The sequence below is a fragment of the Eublepharis macularius genome, chromosome 2, assembly GCF_028583425.1.
Source record: "Eublepharis macularius isolate TG4126 chromosome 2, MPM_Emac_v1.0, whole genome shotgun sequence".
NCBI lineage: Eukaryota > Metazoa > Chordata > Lepidosauria > Squamata > Eublepharidae > Eublepharis > Eublepharis macularius.
The window spans coordinates 173,889,528-173,909,575 of record NC_072791.1 but is presented as its reverse complement, the minus strand read 5'-3'; the positions used below and the strand labels follow the sequence as shown (position 1 = coordinate 173,909,575).

At 42.9% G+C, this 20,048-nt stretch overlaps 1 protein-coding gene across 2 annotated transcripts in view; it reads right to left on the bottom strand.

The window, feature by feature from the left end:
* MGAT5 (alpha-1,6-mannosylglycoprotein 6-beta-N-acetylglucosaminyltransferase) overlaps window positions 1-20,048 on the bottom strand; it is a 190,046-nt gene that overhangs the window by 63,162 nt on the left and 106,836 nt on the right. For both annotated transcript variants that reach the window (XM_054971635.1, XM_054971634.1), the window contains exons 3-4: window positions 17,031-17,198; window positions 1,805-1,881 (exon numbers count right to left, since the gene is read on the bottom strand). In XM_054971635.1, the coding sequence (XP_054827610.1) occupies window positions 1,805-1,881; window positions 17,031-17,198 (245 nt within the window). The remainder of the gene's footprint in view (window positions 1-1,804; window positions 1,882-17,030; window positions 17,199-20,048) is intronic.

The window sequence follows — 20,048 nt, the reverse complement described above, 5'->3', positions numbered from 1 at the left end:
CCTACCGGTGATGGGCAAACTCCTGAGGAATTGCCTCCTTGCTCACCAATCCACCAGCAATTGGCAGGAGGTGGCAAGCTGCCCTGGAGGCCACCTGCCACCACAGGAATTCCGTGAACAAGCACAGAGTGCACGCTCCTGGGGGGGGGCATGCAACAATATTGCTTCTGGGAGTGATGTCATTGCGCTGGCTGCGGAACTGCACCGGTGCTTTGTTTGGGGCTGAATTGGCCCCGTGCAGAGCACAAGAGTGCTTGCACAGCTAGCACGGTGGCATCACTCCTGGAAATGTCATTGTGCATGCACCATGACTGCGCACATGCTTTGCCCGCATATGATTACAGACACGCTGGTGGCATGAGGTAAGTGCCAGGTCCCCCACTCCTGCTGGGAGTGTAGAGGCACCTGGCAACCCTAGGCTGGAGACACGATGCGAGTGGCAGGATGCTGAATCCTGGGGTAACCAAGTCATGAAATGGCTGGCATTGTAACTGGGGGTGGAAACTTGGCTCTTGGAGCAGCTGGTGGCTCTCACTAGGAACAAGGACAGGCAGGTGCACATAGAAGGGCTGATAGAAGACCCTTTGGTGGGGATCTCTCCAGCAGTGAGTGTTGCCTGGGGTCTGCAATGGGGCCAGCCTTGGCAGGATGGCTGTGGTGCTGTGAGATGCCCCTGCTGATGACCGCTAGTTACCCATGTCTAGTCTCCTTCTACCTTCTCTGTTCCATTTTCCCAGGGAATTTCCCCCATTTGAACCATACAGGGCAAAGTTGATGGATCTGATGAGGATCTCTTTTGGTGCCTATGGTGGTGGTGGGGCTTCTCTTCTGCCCTTTTATCTACTGCTACCACTGTTTTGTTTGGCCTTAAAGGGGTGAGTTGTGTGCTGCAAGCTTCTCTTCACTCACATTGCTGGGCCATGTTGCCACAGTTACTGCCCTATGATTGGTTGGCTCCCCGTCTACAGGGCCTGACCACTGCACCCCCATGAAGTCTTGTGAGTGCGATGACACAGTTGCTTGGGAAGCTGACATGGTTGTAACTCGTGTGGCACCCCTGGCAGTTTGTTCGACTACTCTTTGGCCTCTGAAAGAACCCTTTAGGAAATGAACTTGCAGAGCTGCAGTTGTACCAGAGTCCTCTCATGCCGTTATTCATGTCTCTTAACGTTTTTATTTTGATGTGAGCTGGAACTTTAAAGCATAACTTTTTATACAAAAAGGTCTAACTTGCTGTTAAAACAGGCCCCATTGAACTAGACAATACCAGAGCACTGGGGCCTGCCAGTGCTTTACAGGTGAACTTTGCTGGGCACTTCAATGCACAGTAATGACATAGACCTTGTTTACACATTCAGGAGAATTAGGCAGCAATGTCCTGATGTGGTATAATGAGCTGTGCCCATGTTTATTTCCAGCTCTGAATATTTCTTTACATTAAAAAGAGCTATATTTAGCCATCACAGAAAGAAAGGTTCACCTCTTTTTCTTTGCTTCCTGTGCTGGTTTTTCTATTTGTAGGGGATATTAAGCATAAAGGAATATTCCTCCACCTGTATTCTAAAGTGGAACATTTCATAGCCACTTCATTCTCCTGCATGGTAGGCATGAGGGGTGGATTTTTATCAAATTTTTATCAATTGTTATTCATTCAGTTTACGATAATGTACTGTACAATCCTAAGCAGAGTTACTCCAGTCTAAGCCCACTGAAATCAATGCACTGTGACAGAGCACTGTTAAGATTCTTTCAAAAAAAGCAGAACATGCAAACGGTGAACCAATCAGACAGAGATCAGACTTACTTTTATTTTGCCCTCACAGTGGGGGAAGCCATCCATAGGAGGCAATTCACACTGTTCCTGTGCTCCGTTAATGAGATCTAAAGGGGGGGGGGAAGAGTAAGACACAGACAATGTGATCATGTAATGCAGAACACATCATATAAAATAAATAAATAAATAAATAAAATCATAACAGATTTATGCTGTTGGACCTCCCTCCCAACTGGCTGTGCAGATGAGTCATCACTGAAATGCCCAGTGGAGATCTATAATTTAATACTGCTTTCCCCTCACAATAGCGAAATTGGAATAGGGTCATGAAACTAGGGGAAAATGTGAAAAGTGTGCTGAGATATAAAAGAGGTTATTAAGAATAAAAATGGAATAATTTTCCATCATTGGTAATTGCTCATCCAACTTCCCAACCCAAAATGCAATTAACCTACTGGATAAAATTAAAGAAGAGCAATCATTCAATTAGTTCTTGTAGTCAAATGTTTGAATGACAAATAAGAGAATAAAGTAGATGAAAGTTTAATTGATTTAACATTTGCATGCTCTATTATCACTCCATGGGAGCACATATATTTACAAGAAGCACATCCAGAATTATGTCTCTGAAAGAAATGGGGCTTGGTTAAAACCACACCATCTGAACACAGAAATCTCACCTTCTTAGCATACTACACTGCCACTCTCCCAGAAAACGTCACCACATCACACTTGGGATTCAGGTGAACTGGGGAACTTATGACTAACCCTGCTGGTGTAGCTTCTGATAACAGCAGCTCCCCCACACCACTGACAAATACTCTGAAAATTTACATAGTGCTTCAAAGAGCAACCAAAGGAGCTACAACTTCAAAAACAGAAGACTTGATATGTGGCTGGAAGCGTCTGCATAGATAAAGAGAGATCTTTCTTTCTTGTTCTCTCAATAATTCATGGACAATTCTTGCCAGTTTTCCAGTTAGCTTATCAGAAGATAGCAGTTAACTTGCCAAAGAACCCTCATAAAGCACCATGTATTTAGCAGCCTGAAGAGCTTGGACTGCCCCAGTCTTGTTAGAGTTTGGAAGCTAAACAGGGTTGGCCATGGTTAGAACTTGGATGGGAGACCACCAATTAAGAATGGGGTTGCTATGCAGAAGAAGGCAAATAGCAAACCTCCTGTGCTCATCTATTGCCTTGAAAACTTCATGGACCTTGTATTGCCATGAGCCAGTTGCAATGTATAAAAATAATGTATATCCTTTTTTCTCTCCATATAAGGCCCAAGACAAGCTTACAAAAAAAATTAAAAGATTAAATTCCTCATAAAATATAACAAAAAGCACAGCTCCATTAAAATCGAATGTCCTGTACAAAAAGATTTCTCAAAAAGTTTAGCCTTGAACAGGTTTCAGAAATCTATCAAAGTGGAAGCCATCCTCACGCATTCAACTCCACAAACAATGTATTTGAGAGGGCACTTTAAAAGCATCTGGTTTAGGTGACCACCCAAACCAGTCCGAGTCTGTATTTCAAGTGGTGAGACAGGACTGCACAGTTTTACATCACAGCAAAAGCATCATTTGCATTTTTCTGGGTGTCGTAATGAAAGCTCACAAATTGCATCTTATGATGCACATTTCTTACGTATGTCTACAAAACGCCACCTACTACAGTGGTTATAAAATACACATCTTAACAGGAAAGCAAAATAATCAATAGCTACTGGAATATATGCTCTGAGCTCAGAATCCATGGTGCTATCTAAAGCATTGGTACATGTTACAAATTACATGAATTCACCATAGGGACTAGCAGCCATGCTACAGCTACAAGTTCCCACTTGCATCTCCATTCAGAAGCGTCACAGGGGCCTGATTCAGATTCAGATCATGGAGTGAAGGGGGAAAGGGCTGCTTTTTCTCCCCATGTCATTTTCCCAAGTCGAGTTATTTGCCCCACTGGTGCAAGCATTCAGTGCATATGCGTATGTAACCTTCTCATGGGGCAAAATTAAACTCCCCAGAGTTGGGAGTGCATTTGAATTTGTGTAAGTTGCAGTGTATAGTTTGGCCTGTGAAGCAGTTCTTAGCACATCATCCTAAGAAGACCCAAAGCATTTTCAGACTTACACTACTCTTATACTTTCTTCAAGTTTTTTTTTAACATGTCAGTAACATGAACAATTATAGATAAAGCAAAATATACACCAAAATTCAAATCATTGTCATGAAGGATATCTTGGAGATTTAAAGTAAAATGTAAAAAAAAAACAATATTGTTGTCAATAATACTGGCTTATCTGGAAACTATTCTGAATCTAACCTAATAAGGGCAACTCCAGATTGTACTTTGAGGGTGCTGCCTTTGGAATTAATGACACAAGATGGCAGCCTTCATACTAGTAGCAACTACAAGTTCAAGGCACTCAAATTCACAGCAATTAGGAAACATCCTTTCAACCAATATTCTATTCAGGTTTAACTGGACAGCCAATATTTTTACTATTGTTTTATAACTCTGTTTTATTAATTTGAAAATTAATCCAAAGAAATGCTCAATATAGAATTTTTTGCCATGGGTTTGAATGGAAAGTCCCCTTTCTCTCTCTCTCTCTCTCTCTCTCTCTCTCTCTCTCTCACACACACACACACACAAACACACACACACACACTCCCCCCCCCCCCCGCTCACTGATTCAATATCTTTTGCACAGGCTAAAACAAGGTAGGTTGAAAAGACTGTTCAAGGTTTCAAAAAGCAATTGCTGCTTCTCACTTTCCTTCACAACCAAGAACAGTGATCGGATGCCTATTTTTCACTTTCCCTTTACAGACGACAGCATTGCATACACCTTCTTTCTGAATTTTCTGTTTAGTGCTGAGTTCTAAATAGAGATGGGCACGAACAGCAATACGAACTAAAAAAATCCACGAACAGCCCAATCTTCTGTTTGTGAACAAGCTGTTTCTGAGGCCCCATTCTAAACGAACAGGTGGTCGTTGCAAGCCTGGTTTGTTGCTGTTATGTCAAGCCAGACAGTCTGGCACCTGCAATCAATTCCCATGGCAACTCAGGCAGGGATTGTCTGAACTCTGTCTGAACTTCTGCTGTTGCCCTGGAAACCCAATCTAAGCCCAATTTAGCTTGATAGGCAGGTCTTCCTTCCAAGTGTGGACTGGAGCTCCAGGTTTGTTACAAGAGGAAAAGACCAGGGGGGAGGGGGTCTCCCAGCTCTGGCTTTCAGGGAGAGACAGCTGCTGTTAGAGAGACAGGGTGAGTGCATTGGAGCTTGAATTTTCTTTGTGTGTGGTGGGATAGGGATCTACCCCTTCAAGTTCTAGGGCTGTTGCCAGGCTCTGGGGCCAAGCTATTATTTATTATTGGTACATTTCCTGCTGCCTGCTCAGGTAGGATTTCTGGAAGTGGTGCAGTAGGGATCTTGATGGCTGGAGGAGAGCCTGCTGGCCCCCACGAACAATGAACAACAAACATGTTCGTGACAGGATCATGTATGTCAGTGTTCGTTGTTCGCGGATGGCAACAAACAATGAACACCATGTTCATTTTTTCCGGTTCGTGCCCATGTCTAGTTCTAAATTGCCAAATTATGGTTAATATTTGCCCTCTAAACTAGAAGCCACGCTATCCATAATTTGCCATAATGAAAAAACAAACTGTATTGTTTCATTGTTCCTGAACCCAGAATTCTCTCAATCCTACAGAAATCCATTCCTGTTCCATGTTCTATAGTCTTAGCCACTAACAGGAAAACAATATCGGGTCCCAAGAACTGTGACCTCACATATTAAAGGTTTTTATTGCAACCAATTTTAGACTCCTTTTATTACTTTGTGGAAGCAGTGCATTGAAAGAGCAGCCAGCTCCATGGAAAGGACACTCGTCAAACATGGGCATATCATGATTTACAATTTCAATTATGGCTGGACAAACTTTTTGGGATTCTAGTCCACTATTAATGTTTCAACCCACATATGTCACACTGACTTGGCTTTAGATGTACAGGGATATAAAGACTGCAGAAGTGGGAGATCTATTAAAAAGATCTGCTCCTGGAGCCAGATGAATCTGAATGGCTTTCTGATGGCTATAGGGGATTTTCCTCTTGATATGATTGGTGCTTCTGTCAATGCCCCAGTAGACTTCTGGAATGATGGAATGGCTGGGATAGTTGACATAATCGCTCCCAGGCACCTTCTGTTGTCAGAGCTCACATAGCCCCTTGGGTTACTGAGGTGCAATGGGTGGTGAAAAGACACGCAAGACAGCTAGATCGATAGTGGAGGAAGACTTGGAACAAATGTGATAAGACATGTGTGAAAGTTCATTTTAAAGCCTACTCCATGGTGGTGATGATGGTGAAGAAACAACACTTTTCTGCTACCCTGTATCTGCACTGTGTAGGCTAACAGAGCTGTCCTAGGTGGTTGGAGGCCTATTGGGATCTGGCCTGTAGGAGGAAGTAGACTGCTCAGTGTTTTGCTCAGCACTTTGCAGATAAAATCTCTCACATCCATTCTGACTTAGACTCTACATTAGCAGGTTCAGATGGTGCCAGAGTGCCAACCTGTCTGGTTGTTTGGGATACTTTTATTCAGTCTGAGAAAGTGGACAGAACCCTACTTGCTTGTATGACTCCTGCCTTTCCTGGTAGATTAAATCTGGGAGGGTGTGTGTGACTGGGTCTGAGAGGTAGTTAATGTGTTCCTTGAGAAGGCTGGGGGTTGCTTCAGCCATGAAACAGACTATGGCATTCCCACTTCTACAGAAAACTACACAGCACCCAGGAGATCTTAATAGCTATCAACTGCTCTCAAATGTTCCATTCCTGAACATGGTGATTGAACAGGTGGTGGCTAGAAAGCTTCAGGCTCTTCTAAATGAGGCAAATTGTTTAGATCTTTTCCAATCTGATTTTGCACCTGGTTATTTGACCGAAAGAGGCTTGGACACCCTGGTGGATGAATTGCACTTGGAGATGAACAGACAGAGTGTGACTCTATTGCTTCACCTGGACCTCTCAGCTGCTTTTGATGCCAACAGTCATGATAACCTTCTGGACTGCCTTTCTGGGCTGGGAAGGCACTGTTCTGCGGTGGTTCCAATCTTACTGGAAGGGTTTCAGGAGGTGGTGCTGGGGGACTGCCTCTAGGCCCTTGATCTTTGACCTGTGGGGTCTCGCAAGTTTCCATCTTATCCCCTATACTTTTTAACATCTACATGAAACTGCTGGTGAGGTCATCTGGAAATCTGGGCTGGGTTATCACAAATATGCAGATGACATTCAGCTCTACCTGGCATTTGTAGCTGATCCCAGGGTGGTTGTAAAAACCTTGAACTGGGGTTCTGAAGGCAGTTTTGGAATGGATGCAGGCTAATAAACGGATGCTTAATCCCAACGAGATGGAAGTACTACTGGGTAAGTGGAAGGTCTGATCAAGGATTGAAGGTGTCATTCATACTGGATGGAGTTGCACTCCCTTTGAAAGAACAGGTCCATAGTTTGGCGGTCTCCTGGACCCAGACTTAATGCTGGATAAGCAGGTGGCAGCTGTAGCCATGGGTGCCTTTTATCAGCTTTGAATGATTAGTCTAATTTTTTGTTCTAATTATGGAATTTTCTCCAAGTAAATAGTAAATGATTATTGAATGATTAGTCAGCTGTGGCCTTTCTTGGGCAGGAAAGAGCTGACCACTGTGATACATGCCCTGGTTATATCTAGATTAGATTACTGCAATGCACTCTACATGGAGCTGCCTTGAAAAGTGTTCAGATACTTCAACTGGTGGAAACTGTTGCAACCAGGATTCTGTCTGGCGTAGGTCGTAGGGAACGTATCACTGGTTCATACTCTGGCTGCTGATTTGTTCCCGGGTGCAATTCCAGATGCTGGTATTGACCTTTAAAGGACTATATGGCTTGGGACCAACATACAAAAAGAAAATCAAAAAGGCTTTTTACTCAAATGGGAGGGCTGTATTGTAGGGATGGGGTCTCAGATGCTTCACTAACGAGTTGGGGATCATAGTCTGCTACTTTAAATATGTACTCGTATGTACAACCAGCGCTCCATGTTGTCTAATGTTAGTCTTAGAATTGATTATGTTTTGCTTCAGTATACTTTCTATTATGTCTTGGATATTTGCTAATGCTATGTCTTTAAACTTGTATATGTTTACTTTATGGTATTGTATTGAAATGTACTCACTTGATACTGATTGTATTAACCTCATACTGTGTAATCTGCCTTGAGTCTCAGTGAGAAAGGCGGACTATAAATGACATAAATAAATAATAAATGACATAAATAAAAACACACGAAAGAGCACCTACTTCCTTACAAAGCTACCTGACCACAGTAGTCATCTTCAGAGGCCCTGCTTCAGGAAGTTTAGGAAGGTGGCAGCCTGGGAGTGGGCCTTCTCAGTAATAGCACCAAAACTCTGGAGCTCTCTCTCCAGGAAGCTTTGCCTGCACCCTTCTGTCGTTGTCTTCTGCTTCACATTTCCTCAGTGATCCTTGTTAACAATTTTCATCTTTTGAATTTATTTTAAGCTCTGGTTTTAAACTATTTTAGTGATGTATATGTGTGTTGGTTTTAATGGTTTTTAAAATGTGATTTTAATCTGTATGTTTTGTTAGCTGCCGGTGGCTCGAAGAGGTCAAAAAGACAGGGTAAAAATCTTAATAATTAATAAATCAGCCCTGTGATAAAAATCACATACTCAGAGGGGTTTTTTTTAAGTCAATGCAAGTGACAGCATGTTAACTTAAGTCCAAAATCTCCTTCAAAATAAAAAACTCAGAGAAAAGATGCTTTCGTTTACATGTCAAAGTAAACCTGAAATTCATTTCCATAGTTTTGTTCAAGTTCTAACAAGTACCAGAAATCTTTTAGAAACATGCTTCATACACATTATTGAGAGCAATTCTGTGTCATTAAACCAAAAGAATACATGTTCAAACTAGGAATGTCTCTCAAAACAAAAAGAACTTTAGAAACATTTGTTTTTAAATGCTCATGTATTGGGTCTATATCTGCAGGCCTGAACAAGAACTTTACAATAGTTTAAACTAAGATTTGCAAGGGCAAATATTTTAGGTTCTGATGGAACATGTGGGCTAAGCTCTTTACTGTTTAGTCACAATGTGTTATTGTCAGAGAGAATCTTTTTAAAAAGAAAGGAGAAAGCTAGTTGTGGTAACTTAATACCCTTCACAGCAATTTGTTCCGCAATGGTTGCATTAACACGTTCATGACATCAGGTTATCAGTTTTCCATGCAATACCTGAGCAACAAACAGCAAAAGCCATACTTTAAAACAAAACTCTTCTGTAGAATGAACGAATTTCTTAAATATCGTGGCTACAAATACTTCATAGAACTTTCTAATAAACTAAGATCAATTTTTGCTAGTCAATATAAAGAGAGTCACTAGTGTTTAGACGGGGTTGGAGTTTGAATTTTGAACTGCATCTGGAGATCAAAACTTAAAAGTCCACTTCTCGTGAAACTTACAGGGAGATCTTAGCCAATCATATTCTTTCAGTCCAACCTGGGTTGTTATGAAGATAAAGTGGATGTATGCCATCAAGGGCTCCTTGGCGGAAGGGTTGGATATAAAAGCAATATATAAAACCATAGACCGCAATTCTGTATAAAATCACATGACAGATTTTTTTAAAAGCTAAATATATAAATAGGGGATCGTCACACTATTTATTAAGAATTAGGAGCAACAGAATGTACAGCTTTATTGTCACCCTCTGAAACAATTCCTTCTTTCATTCTAAGGCCACACTGGTTTTTGAAAGGCTAGAAATGTCCATTAGATGTTTTGTCTGGATCTATACTCATCATCAGTTTCCATTTTCATATTGTTTGGCAAAGAAGTTAATTCCAACTAGGGTTGCCAGGTCCCCCAACCCCCTAGGCGGGAAGTTGGAGGCTCGCCACCTACCTTTGTGTGTGTGTGTGTCTCTCTCTCTGTCACATGGCCTTTACTCTTGGCCTGTGCAATGACATCACTTCCAGGAAATGATGTCATCACACAGGCCACATGCTGCCCTGGGAGTGCTTCTGCCCTCCACGGGGGGGGGGGGGGCAAATCAAGCCCAATTCAGACTGAATTGGGTTGCTGCAGACCACAGGAGCATGCTGCACCGCCCGGGAGCACGCCCTGGGAGACGTGTTTCCCCCTGCCAGCAAGTTGAGTGGGGGCAGGGAGGAACTAACTAAGATGCACATATTTTACATTTATTTTGTGGACCAGGGTATCACTAGACCCTAGTAGAAAACTCTTCCCATCAGATTTAACTACCAGGAATCACCCTAAAAGAATTCCCCTATCTGTATTGAGATAAAACTGATCCTTCTCTGCAATCATTTAAAACGAATATACATGCAGGGCCAGCGCCACTGGTGAGGTGGGGGCCGCGAGTGCCACGGGGCTGGAGGGGGTGCCAGAGGGGGTGCCGGGGCGGAGGCACTCATCCCGTGCCACTGCCAGCCAGCCCCATGATGCCACTGCCCGCCCCCTGGCAGGCGCAGCAGCCATGGGCCAGGGATGACAGGTGGCCAGGGCAGCGTGCGGCGCACGGATGGCTTCCTCGCTCTGCCCCAGCCACCCGCCAGCGGCACTGCGTGATGATGTCATCATGCAGTCCAGGGCACGCGCGTGCAGGGCGCGTACACGGGGCTGGCCTCCGGCGCCAGAAACCCTGGCACCGGGGCTGTTTACATGGAAAATCTTATTAGGTTAAACCTAGTGAACTAAAGTATGAACACTGTCCTTTTTACTATCCTGAGTCAAAACCTGCATTGTAGTCAGATTGAGTATGTGAATGCTGGGATTCTGATTTCCATAAAATAAATCCAATTTCTTTTTAACTGCATGTTCTACATCACTGATAGCCAGGTGCTGGGGGGAATGGTTATAATAGAAATTGGGGCATCTCTATAAACTTGGTGGCATGACAAGTATGGCTTATGGGCTTTTAATGCTTTTAAAAGTGCTTTTAAAGGAGGACAGCCTGGATTCTACCACAGCTGCTGTCTATGTTTTGGTTTTGTATTATTAAGACAAATGTTTTTATGCTTCTCTATTCATCTATTACTGTGAACAGCTTTTATCCGATAATTGCAAACACCACCATTTTATTCAAAGAATTAAGTGCTATTTATGTTCTTCCAAACATGTGCAGGATTCTTATTGTTTAGTTCTCCCCCCCCCCCCCACCGGCCACACCAACTATTTCTAGGAATATTGTTCTGCCTTGAGAACAAAGTGACCAAAAACAAAATTCATCTTCAGATGAGTCTATATTAATAGTTACTTTATATATTCTTTGATTATTTATGTTGTTATTTTTCTTATAACTCACAAAAAGGCTTTAGGCAGATGTTATATGAATTATGAAAAACTTTTTAAAAAATGACATAATAAAATGGCATTACAGTTTCACAAAAACATGGGCTTTAATGATGTTTCAGAAAAAAATGGAATTCTATACTCAGTGATTACCCATCTTCTGAAATAATGCAACTTTTAAAAATGTTCAACTGCCAAGTAGTTAATACTGAATACTGGCCAGTGAATGGAAATGTAATGGGCAGGGGTTGTTGCTACCATGAACTAGTTGAGCAATTTTTCAGTGTCTATGCTAGCCAAGAAAATTAAATATGCACAAAGAGAGCAGCAATAAGAGTAAGTTGTATCTTGAAGTTAATTTAGGCATTGGGTAAACTTGAAGTTTAGCTCTTCTGTGAGCTGGGGTACAGCTCTACTCTTTAAGCTACAGTATGTGATTGGAAAAACCAATGTTGCCCTTGGTACAATTATTGTTATTGCCTTGATTCACATCTTACTTCTAATTGTTCATTTTACAATCCCTTTCTGAGATTCCACTCATGCAGCACACCAACTTTCTATGCCGGCTCTGCTTTGTTTCTGGATTGTGCAAGCATTCCTTCACTCAGCAGCCTCTTCTATCTGCCCCTCATTCTATATCTACATTACATGTCAGGGATAGGGCCATGGCTGAGTAGAAGACTACCTGCATACTTTGCATGTAGAACGTCTTAAATTTAACCCCTGGTATCTGCAGTTAAATTGATCTGGTCATAGGTAATGTGACAGACCTTGATCTGAGCCCCTAGACAGCCCCTGCCAGTTGGAGCAGACAATACTGACCTTGATAGACCAATGGTCTGACTCAGTATAAGGCAGCCTCACGTGTTCATTTAACTACTGACTTCAGCTTGCCTTTCACACTTATGATTTTTCTTATCTTATTCCAGGACACCAAAATACTGGACAACACTTCCAACTACTTTGTCAGACTGCACAGAGAAGCCATTGAAATTCACAAGCATAAGCAAAACTTCAACAGGAAAGAAGAAACCTTAAGAATGAACAGAGCATGGTTTCCAGTTCTGAAAAACACCAGGCTAACAAAACACTCTATACCCAACAATAGCCCTGCAGAGAAGATTAGCACATCAAGCACCAATCCATATGCAAAGGAAGCTCCTCAGGATACAGTGAAGCCTCCCGCCATTAGCATTCCACACCCTGGGAAACTCTTACAGGATGACTCAGCTCAACCCCACCCCTCCTGAGTAGATATAAATGACCTGCCAACATCTTTTTCACACTGTGACACTGAGAGATCTCTGTCTTTTGGTGCTACACCTCTGAAGATGCCAGCCACAGCTGCTGGCGAAACGTAAGGAACTACAATGCCAAGACCACGGCAATACAGCCCAGAAAACACACAACAACCATCGTTCTCTGGCCGTGAAAGCCTTCGACAATACAACAACGTAGTAGATCTTTTATAGTGGTGGGAAATATTCTTATCACATTTTCAATGTCATATGAAGCATAAAAATTCTTGCAGTATTGTAACTTTCCCAAATGTTTATCTCATCATGAGAGTCAATACTGTACAGTGGGTAGAATATTAGACTAGAACTGGGTAGCACTGCTTAGCCATGAACCTCTCAAGGTGATCTTGTCCTACTCTCTCTTTCATTATCTAATTTACCTTACAAGATTGCTGTGAGGATAAAACAGATACAAGGAGAAGATATACAGCTCCTTGGGTTTCTTGAGTGTGTGTGTGTGGGGGGATAGGATAAAGGCATAACATAAAGATCAATAATTAAATGTATTCATTTAAAAATGAAACTTCTTTACTGATAGTATCACTGGACCAAAAATAAGTTGACAAATCTTCAGTCTAAGTGTAAAGGTTCCCATATACATAAGTGTCATAGTATGTTTCATACCTGCCAAGAGAGAAAGAATAATCTTTGATGATATGGGGAATAGTGTTCAAATGTGTTGCCTTTAATAACATGGTTAAATTAAATCCTTAAGGTTAAACAATGCAAAGTGTCCATTGCTAAATGAGGTCAAAGAAATAGAAAGCTGCACTAAAGGAGATTAATGTACAGAAGCTGGCCTAACCTTAGAGATTAGGTAAGTGAAATCAAGCAGTGTACCTCCAACATGTCGCTGTTGAGATCTTCAAACTCTTTGGTTAAGGAACACATAAGAAATCTGTTATTTCAAAGTTTTTCTAAAATGCACTTGTTTGTAACAAATATTGCAAGGAATCAAAGGAGTATCTAAACAACTGATAAAAGCAAATATTGATACAGAATATTTGCAATGAGCAATAATTCTGCTATAGTGATGTTTCTCAGAGCCAAACTACATGAGACGCCAGACATGGGATCTTCACGTGTCGGGTCTCGCAAGCTTACCTGGGAGGGGTAGTCTTTTAAAAAAACCCAGCTGCTCAAAGCTGAGAGAACAGAATCCAGAAGAATTTTTTAATGACTGGGGGAAATTAAAACAGTATTTGGAAAAGAAGTGGGACGTAAAGGGAGAATTATGGTTGTTAGATAACGATTAAGCTTACAGAAAGGAAGAGATACTGATCTTTACAAGAGAAGAGAGGAGATAAGTTAGAAATATAATGTAATTGATAGTTTGATGTTAGGTTTTGCTTAATTTAATACATATTATCTATTTTAGTAGTGTATTAAGACAGTTAAGAATAGAAAAGGAGATATAAGTAGTAGATTTAGACAGCGGGTTGGAAAACTGTTGGAAGTCTTAGATTAAGGGGGGAGGGGAAAGGGTGGGAGAATATGGAAATGAGGGTTTCAATTGAAAATCTGTAATATTAATTTTTACTCACCCAATAAAAATTTATTAAAAAAAACCCCTAGCTGCTCGATGCTGGGGAGAATTGCAACTGGAGGGACTCTCTCTCTCTTTCAAAAACCCTCCAGGAGCTCAGGATGGGAATGGGGTAGGTGGGGAACAATGTAGGAAAAAAGCCAAGAGAAATCCAGTCTCTCCCAGTGTTCTTCTCCCGGCAGGGAATCGCAGCGCTGATTTTCCTTCTCTTTCTCGGCTTTTTTCCTGCCACCTGTTACATCCCTCCCACCCGTCTCTAAGCGCCTGAAGGAAAACCAAGCTGGGTGGATTTTCTTACAAAGAACAGCCACTCGACTGGAGAGATGCTCTCTTCCAAAAATTCACTCGGCTCAGTTGTTCTTCAGGAGCTCAGAGACAGGCTTGGGGGATGTTTCTCACTCGCAGGCAAAACACCTTGGCTTTTTCCTTCCTGCCTTCTCTTATGTTGTTCCCCCCAACCTGCTCCTGAGCTCCTGGAGTAGACATGGGCACGGAACGGGGAAAACACAAACCACGTGGTTCATTCATTTTCACGGAACATGAACCACGAATTAGCCAAACTTGAACCAGTTCCGAACCGATTCAAGGGAGCCAAGAACAGGCACCTTCACGCAAACAGCCAAACTAAGCAAAACTTTCCCAATGTCCAATACCCACCAAATTTGAAGGTGACCTAGTCCTCACTGTCCTCTAAAGACCCCCCCAAGTTTCAGAGAGATTGAACCCCGGGAATGGCATGATCCACGGGTCCCTCCCTTTCCTGTCATTTTTTCTTCACAGTGGCAAAAACTGGAGTGTCTGCTGGAAGCTACTTTGAGGGGCTGGCCCTTTTCCTGGCTGGATGGGCCAGAGTGGGAGCTATCTAGTTCACAGGGACAGCTGCCAATCAAGCGTGGAGGCCTCAGATTGGGGGCAACCAAAAGACTGCCACCGTTGCCTGGGCAATGGATTGAATGGCGCAAAGTGTCTGGCTTCCCGAACCAGCAACGGAACGGTAGGAAAAGTCGTTTGTTCCGTAAAAAACGTGGCCCCAAGGAACGCGTTTCTTTGACAACAAACCGGCTGTTCCGTTTGGAATTTCGTTCTGTGCTTGGTTTCGTGCCCATCTCTATCCTGGAGTAGTTGTGTGTGTGTGTGTGTGTGTGTGTGTGAAAGAGAGAGAGAGAGAGAGACAGAGAGAGAGACAGAGAGAGAGAGACAGAGAGTTCCTCCAGTTGCAATTCTCCCCATCTGAGAATTACATGGAGTGGCTAGAGTGTTTTTTTTTTTTTTAAAAACTACACTGCCTAGAGAACCTTGCAGGACCCGGTATGCACCCGTGCATGTCATGTAGTTCCCCTTTCAGTGTACATGTGCTTCCTTTAAAGCCTTCTGTTGATTAATCTGCTAATTCCAAGGACATCATTTGAATCAATTAACTCTTTACTTCAAAAGTTACCAAAGCCTAGGCCAGAACGTCATAGTTCCAGTTCCCAAACTCCTAAGAGCCTAAGATAGAGAAAATGTTTGAGAACAACCAAAATTACCACTGAGTACCCACAACAAGCATTCGCCCATCTGGGAATTGTGGTCTCCAAAATACAAAGATCACTTACAAGCAGGCTTGTGCAATGTTATTCATTACATAATTTGGAAACTAACCACCGATCATTCACAACTGCTTGGCAGCCTTCCTCTTTTTATCTTGTAGAGTTTTCTCTGACTAATTCCATAGGGCCCAGTTTTTAGCTCACTACTTTCTCAGCACACTCTCTGAATATTTCCATGTACTTTCAAGACTAAGTGCCAGGCATCTCTCTGAAAGCTCTGTGCTAAAGCCAATTACCTCAAGGTCATAAATGGTTGTCATCTAGATTCAGATATCTGCACATGACATGATCAGCAAAAGAATAGGTCAATAACCAGGTCATAAGTTGTCAGATGAGAAAGGCTTTAGTACCAGCAGACAAAACCAAATGAAATCAAGGCCCGGTGAAGCCAAATGGAGTAATGTAAATCATGGTTAGGAAACGGAGCAACACAAAAGGTGAGTAATGGAATCTAACACAGACAGAACAACTAGAGAGCCAGTGTCACATAGTAACTAGAAGCACATATGGAAAAATTCTTAGTTTAATTTGACAAAGTTGGCTTTAGCAAAACCACTGTTTCCTTTACTCTTCCTGCTCTCCGACAGTCCCCCCCGCCCCCCGCCAAATGATAATAGTTCTGGCCTGCCTCTTAGAGCAGTTGTAAGAACTACTGAAATACTGCCTGTGAAGTACTGTGAAAACTTAGTGTGCTACATAAAAATACTACAGTAAAAGTCTTATGAACAAGCTCTTAGTAAACTGGAAAACATGGTTAACAGGGATTCTAGCAACCTAGCTCCCACTCTGCTCAGCCTGTGACAGTTGTATGGGTAGCATTATCAAGCAGGCGGCAGCAGAAATGCCCAGGATCCAGCCAGAAAATGACATCTGTTCCATGCTGCTGCTGACCAGTGGGCCCAGCTGGGTGGTGGCGAGAGGACGGCACTATCAAGTAGGCAGCAACCAGGCCAGGATGCATCCAGGACCTGCCATCTGCTTAGTACCACTGCCTTCTTTCCACCACAGTGCTGGGCCCACTGGCAAGTAGTAGCAGGGAGACAATCGAGAGAGCTGCGGATCCCAGCTGGGTGCCAGGCATGGCCACTGCCCATTTGGGGCTGCTTCCTGCTCACCACCACTGCAGGTAAAAGCTTTGTTAACTGGCATTTTGATTAACTGGCAATTCCCCATGGATACTGGTTAACAAAACTTTTACTTTGTTACTATCAATGAGTCTAATATAGGTTCATATATCCCATGTCGATATTTCAGCCCACTAGGATAGGACAAGAAAACTTCCTTTTTAGTTATGATCTCTCCTACCAATTGGAGTCCATTAAAATGTCTCTTACCATTAAAAACGCAGCTGAACCACTAGCTACCATCAATATCAGTCTATATTGTGTTATAAAATAGTATCAAAAACAACAAAACTTTCATATACCTACCTGCCACATTGATCTTTTCAGCAGTTCCTGAACTGGGAACAGCAGTGGTGCTACTGTTTGTAGAGTTTGCAGCACTGCCATTGATTACAAGGTTCTCCACTTTGGACTCCAGTTTCCCAATACGCTGCAAGATATTATCCAGTAGAACAGCAAGTGTTTTCTTCAGATCTAAGTCAGGAAGGAAATTAAAGCCAGTTAGCATTATTTATTTACTTACTTAATTTATATCCCACCTTTCACCACAATGAGGATCCAAAGTGGCTTCCTTTGTTTTCTTCTCCTCCATTTTATCCTTACAACTGCAACCCTGTAAGTAGACTTCTCATTCCCAGGGATCAGCTGACTGGCAGGCAGACGCAGGCTCACCAAAGAAGAGTGCAGCCATAATTCCCACATGATAATGCAACTTCTAGCACAACCTGGAAACAATAGCATTGCGCCAGGGGTGAAACTTTAGCACTCAGCTAAAACACAGAATTTTTGATCATAAACTCAATTTTTTTGGGCCAAGTGCTAAAGCATTACCTTTGGTGCGATGTCACCACTTCTGAGTCATGCTGGAAGCTGCATCATTATGTAGAGACAATGATCAGCCCCCCAGTAAGTTCCCACCTCCCCTGTCTCCTGCAAGTTGTCGGGGTGGGGGAGACTGACAACAACCTGTGAGGTACATTAGGGTCAGACTGTGTGACCAGCCCAAGGTCACCCAGCAGGCTCCCACGGCAGAGTCGGGATTCAAATCAGATCCCATACTCTAACCACTACATCTCAAAAGTCATATGCCAGTTAATTAAAAACAACAATGCTACAACCAAGTCTTCAAACATACTCTTAATAAACCCTAAATTAAAAGTCTGAAGATCCCCATTTACTACCTAAACACAAGAGCACTTCTAAAACTGGAAGCACACCTGCATTCAGGGCTGGCGTGCCCATTGAGGCAGGTCCCACCCCCGCCTTGAGCGCTGAGGCACCACAGGGAGCACCAGAGGGGGCGCCAGTGGTGGGGGCACGTGCCGCGGAGCTGACGGCGGCAGTGCTGGCAGTTGAGCGGGTGGGATGGGAAGCCGCTCGTGCGCTGCCCCGGCCATCTGCCGTGCCTTGCCTGCAGCTGCTGCAGCCTGCCAGCCCTCCTGCCCCATGCTGCTGTGAACACCAACACATGACCCCAGCCAGGCACAGCAGCTGTGGGCCAGGTGTGGCAGGCGTCCGGGGCAGCGTGCGGAACAACAGAGCGGGAGGGCTGGGAGGATGCACATGCACCTCCCCAGCCACCCGCCGCACCCGACTGGGAGCGCAGGCAGCAACTGTGCACCGTCCCAGCCGCCCGCCACACCAATGGGGCCAGCTTGCTGCAGTGACATCATCACGCAGTCTGGGGCACGCGCGCATAGGGGCAGCAACGGATCTGGCAGAAGGGGGTTCATGAGCCCAATCTTCCATGGCCATTTTTAGTACAACAAACTGAACTTCCTTGCTAAGCAGCCCAAGAATTTTGACAATTAGAACTAAACCAACTGCCAGACAGATGAAATGCAACTTTAGGTTGACACAGTTTCTAATTAGGTCAGGAAGTAATATGAAACACATTCATTGGAAATGTTCTTAGGTCCCTTCCTACAAAGGCTGACTAGCCTTTGGCATCCACATATTTTGGGAATTTCTTTTAATATTAAATTGGTGAAGGAAAACAGTAGCTCCTGGTGGAAGAGGAAAGAAATGCATCATAATTCTCCGTATTTGGTCAATTCAAGCACTTGCCTAAAACAAACTCCGTATAGTTAGCAAAGCACAGTTGAGTTCTCCAGGCTGTCATAGACAAACTGGAGTTACAGAACAAGGGTTTCTTGTTACTTGAACCACTAAGCGATGCAACAGACAGCTGCCTAGGGGATAGTGACCTCAGCCACCCCAGCAAATGCACTCTCAAAAACACCAAAAATGAGGAAATGAGACAAAGGAAATGAGACAAAGGTGTAACAAAAGCAGCACAGCACTCCAGCATCTCTGGCATCTGTTCTAAAGAGGCACTTTCATTCCAAATAGAGAAAAGAAAGAAGATATGAGGTAGCAAATGAATGGCTCCAAGCTCTAACCTGAGTGCAGGCCTCATCTAGGGCATCATAACCTTTGGCAAGATTAATTGACAGAGCAAGTTAAAAAAAAGATTTCTTAATGATAAAAATGGCAATGAAAGAAAGACCTATTGTAAGCAGGAACAATCTGAACAAGTAATTGGCAGCTAACTTTCCAGACAGTCTAAAAAGAAGCAGCTACTTTATGACAAAGCAAACAGAAAGGTTAGAAAGGGAAAGCCTACTGTGCAGGGGAACGCACACAGACACCCTGCTTTGAAAGGGGCCTTGACACATCTAAGTAACTGAGAAAATTAACTGATTTCCAAAGGAAGGTTTCTAGACCTGTGTGTTTGTGTTTTGTTTTCATCCATATATAGCACAACTTTAAAAATGTAATTTGCAGAAATAGAGACTTAAATAATAAAATCTGGAAACTAAGATACAAGCAGGTTTTTAACCTATCAAAAGAAAAATACACTTAAACCCACATCTGAAATCTGAGAAGAATGACTTGATTCACTAGTTAAATATCTGAATTAAGCTGTCTGCAAAAGAAAACTCTCATGGTTGTTAAGCACGAACAAGGAGTTCTATAGTTGGTTATTATCTTTTAATTAGGTTCCACTGTATTATTTAAATCATTTATATTAGAGAATTTATATTCAACCTTTCCCCTATAAATACTCTAGGAGGCATACATAAAAATTGTGTGTATTCAGTTTTTTGTTTTAGCACAAATTAGTGTTGACTGGTCCCCTTACCCTCCCAGCAGGAGCGGGGAGGACCCAGCACTCACCTTCTGTTTGTTTCTCCCACACCTGCGTGATCACATCACTTCCAGTGACATCACTTCTGGGCAATGTCATCATGCGGGCACAGGAGCAAGTGCTTCACAGTGGACTGATTTGGTTACCAGTCTCCCACCAGAGACTGGTAACCC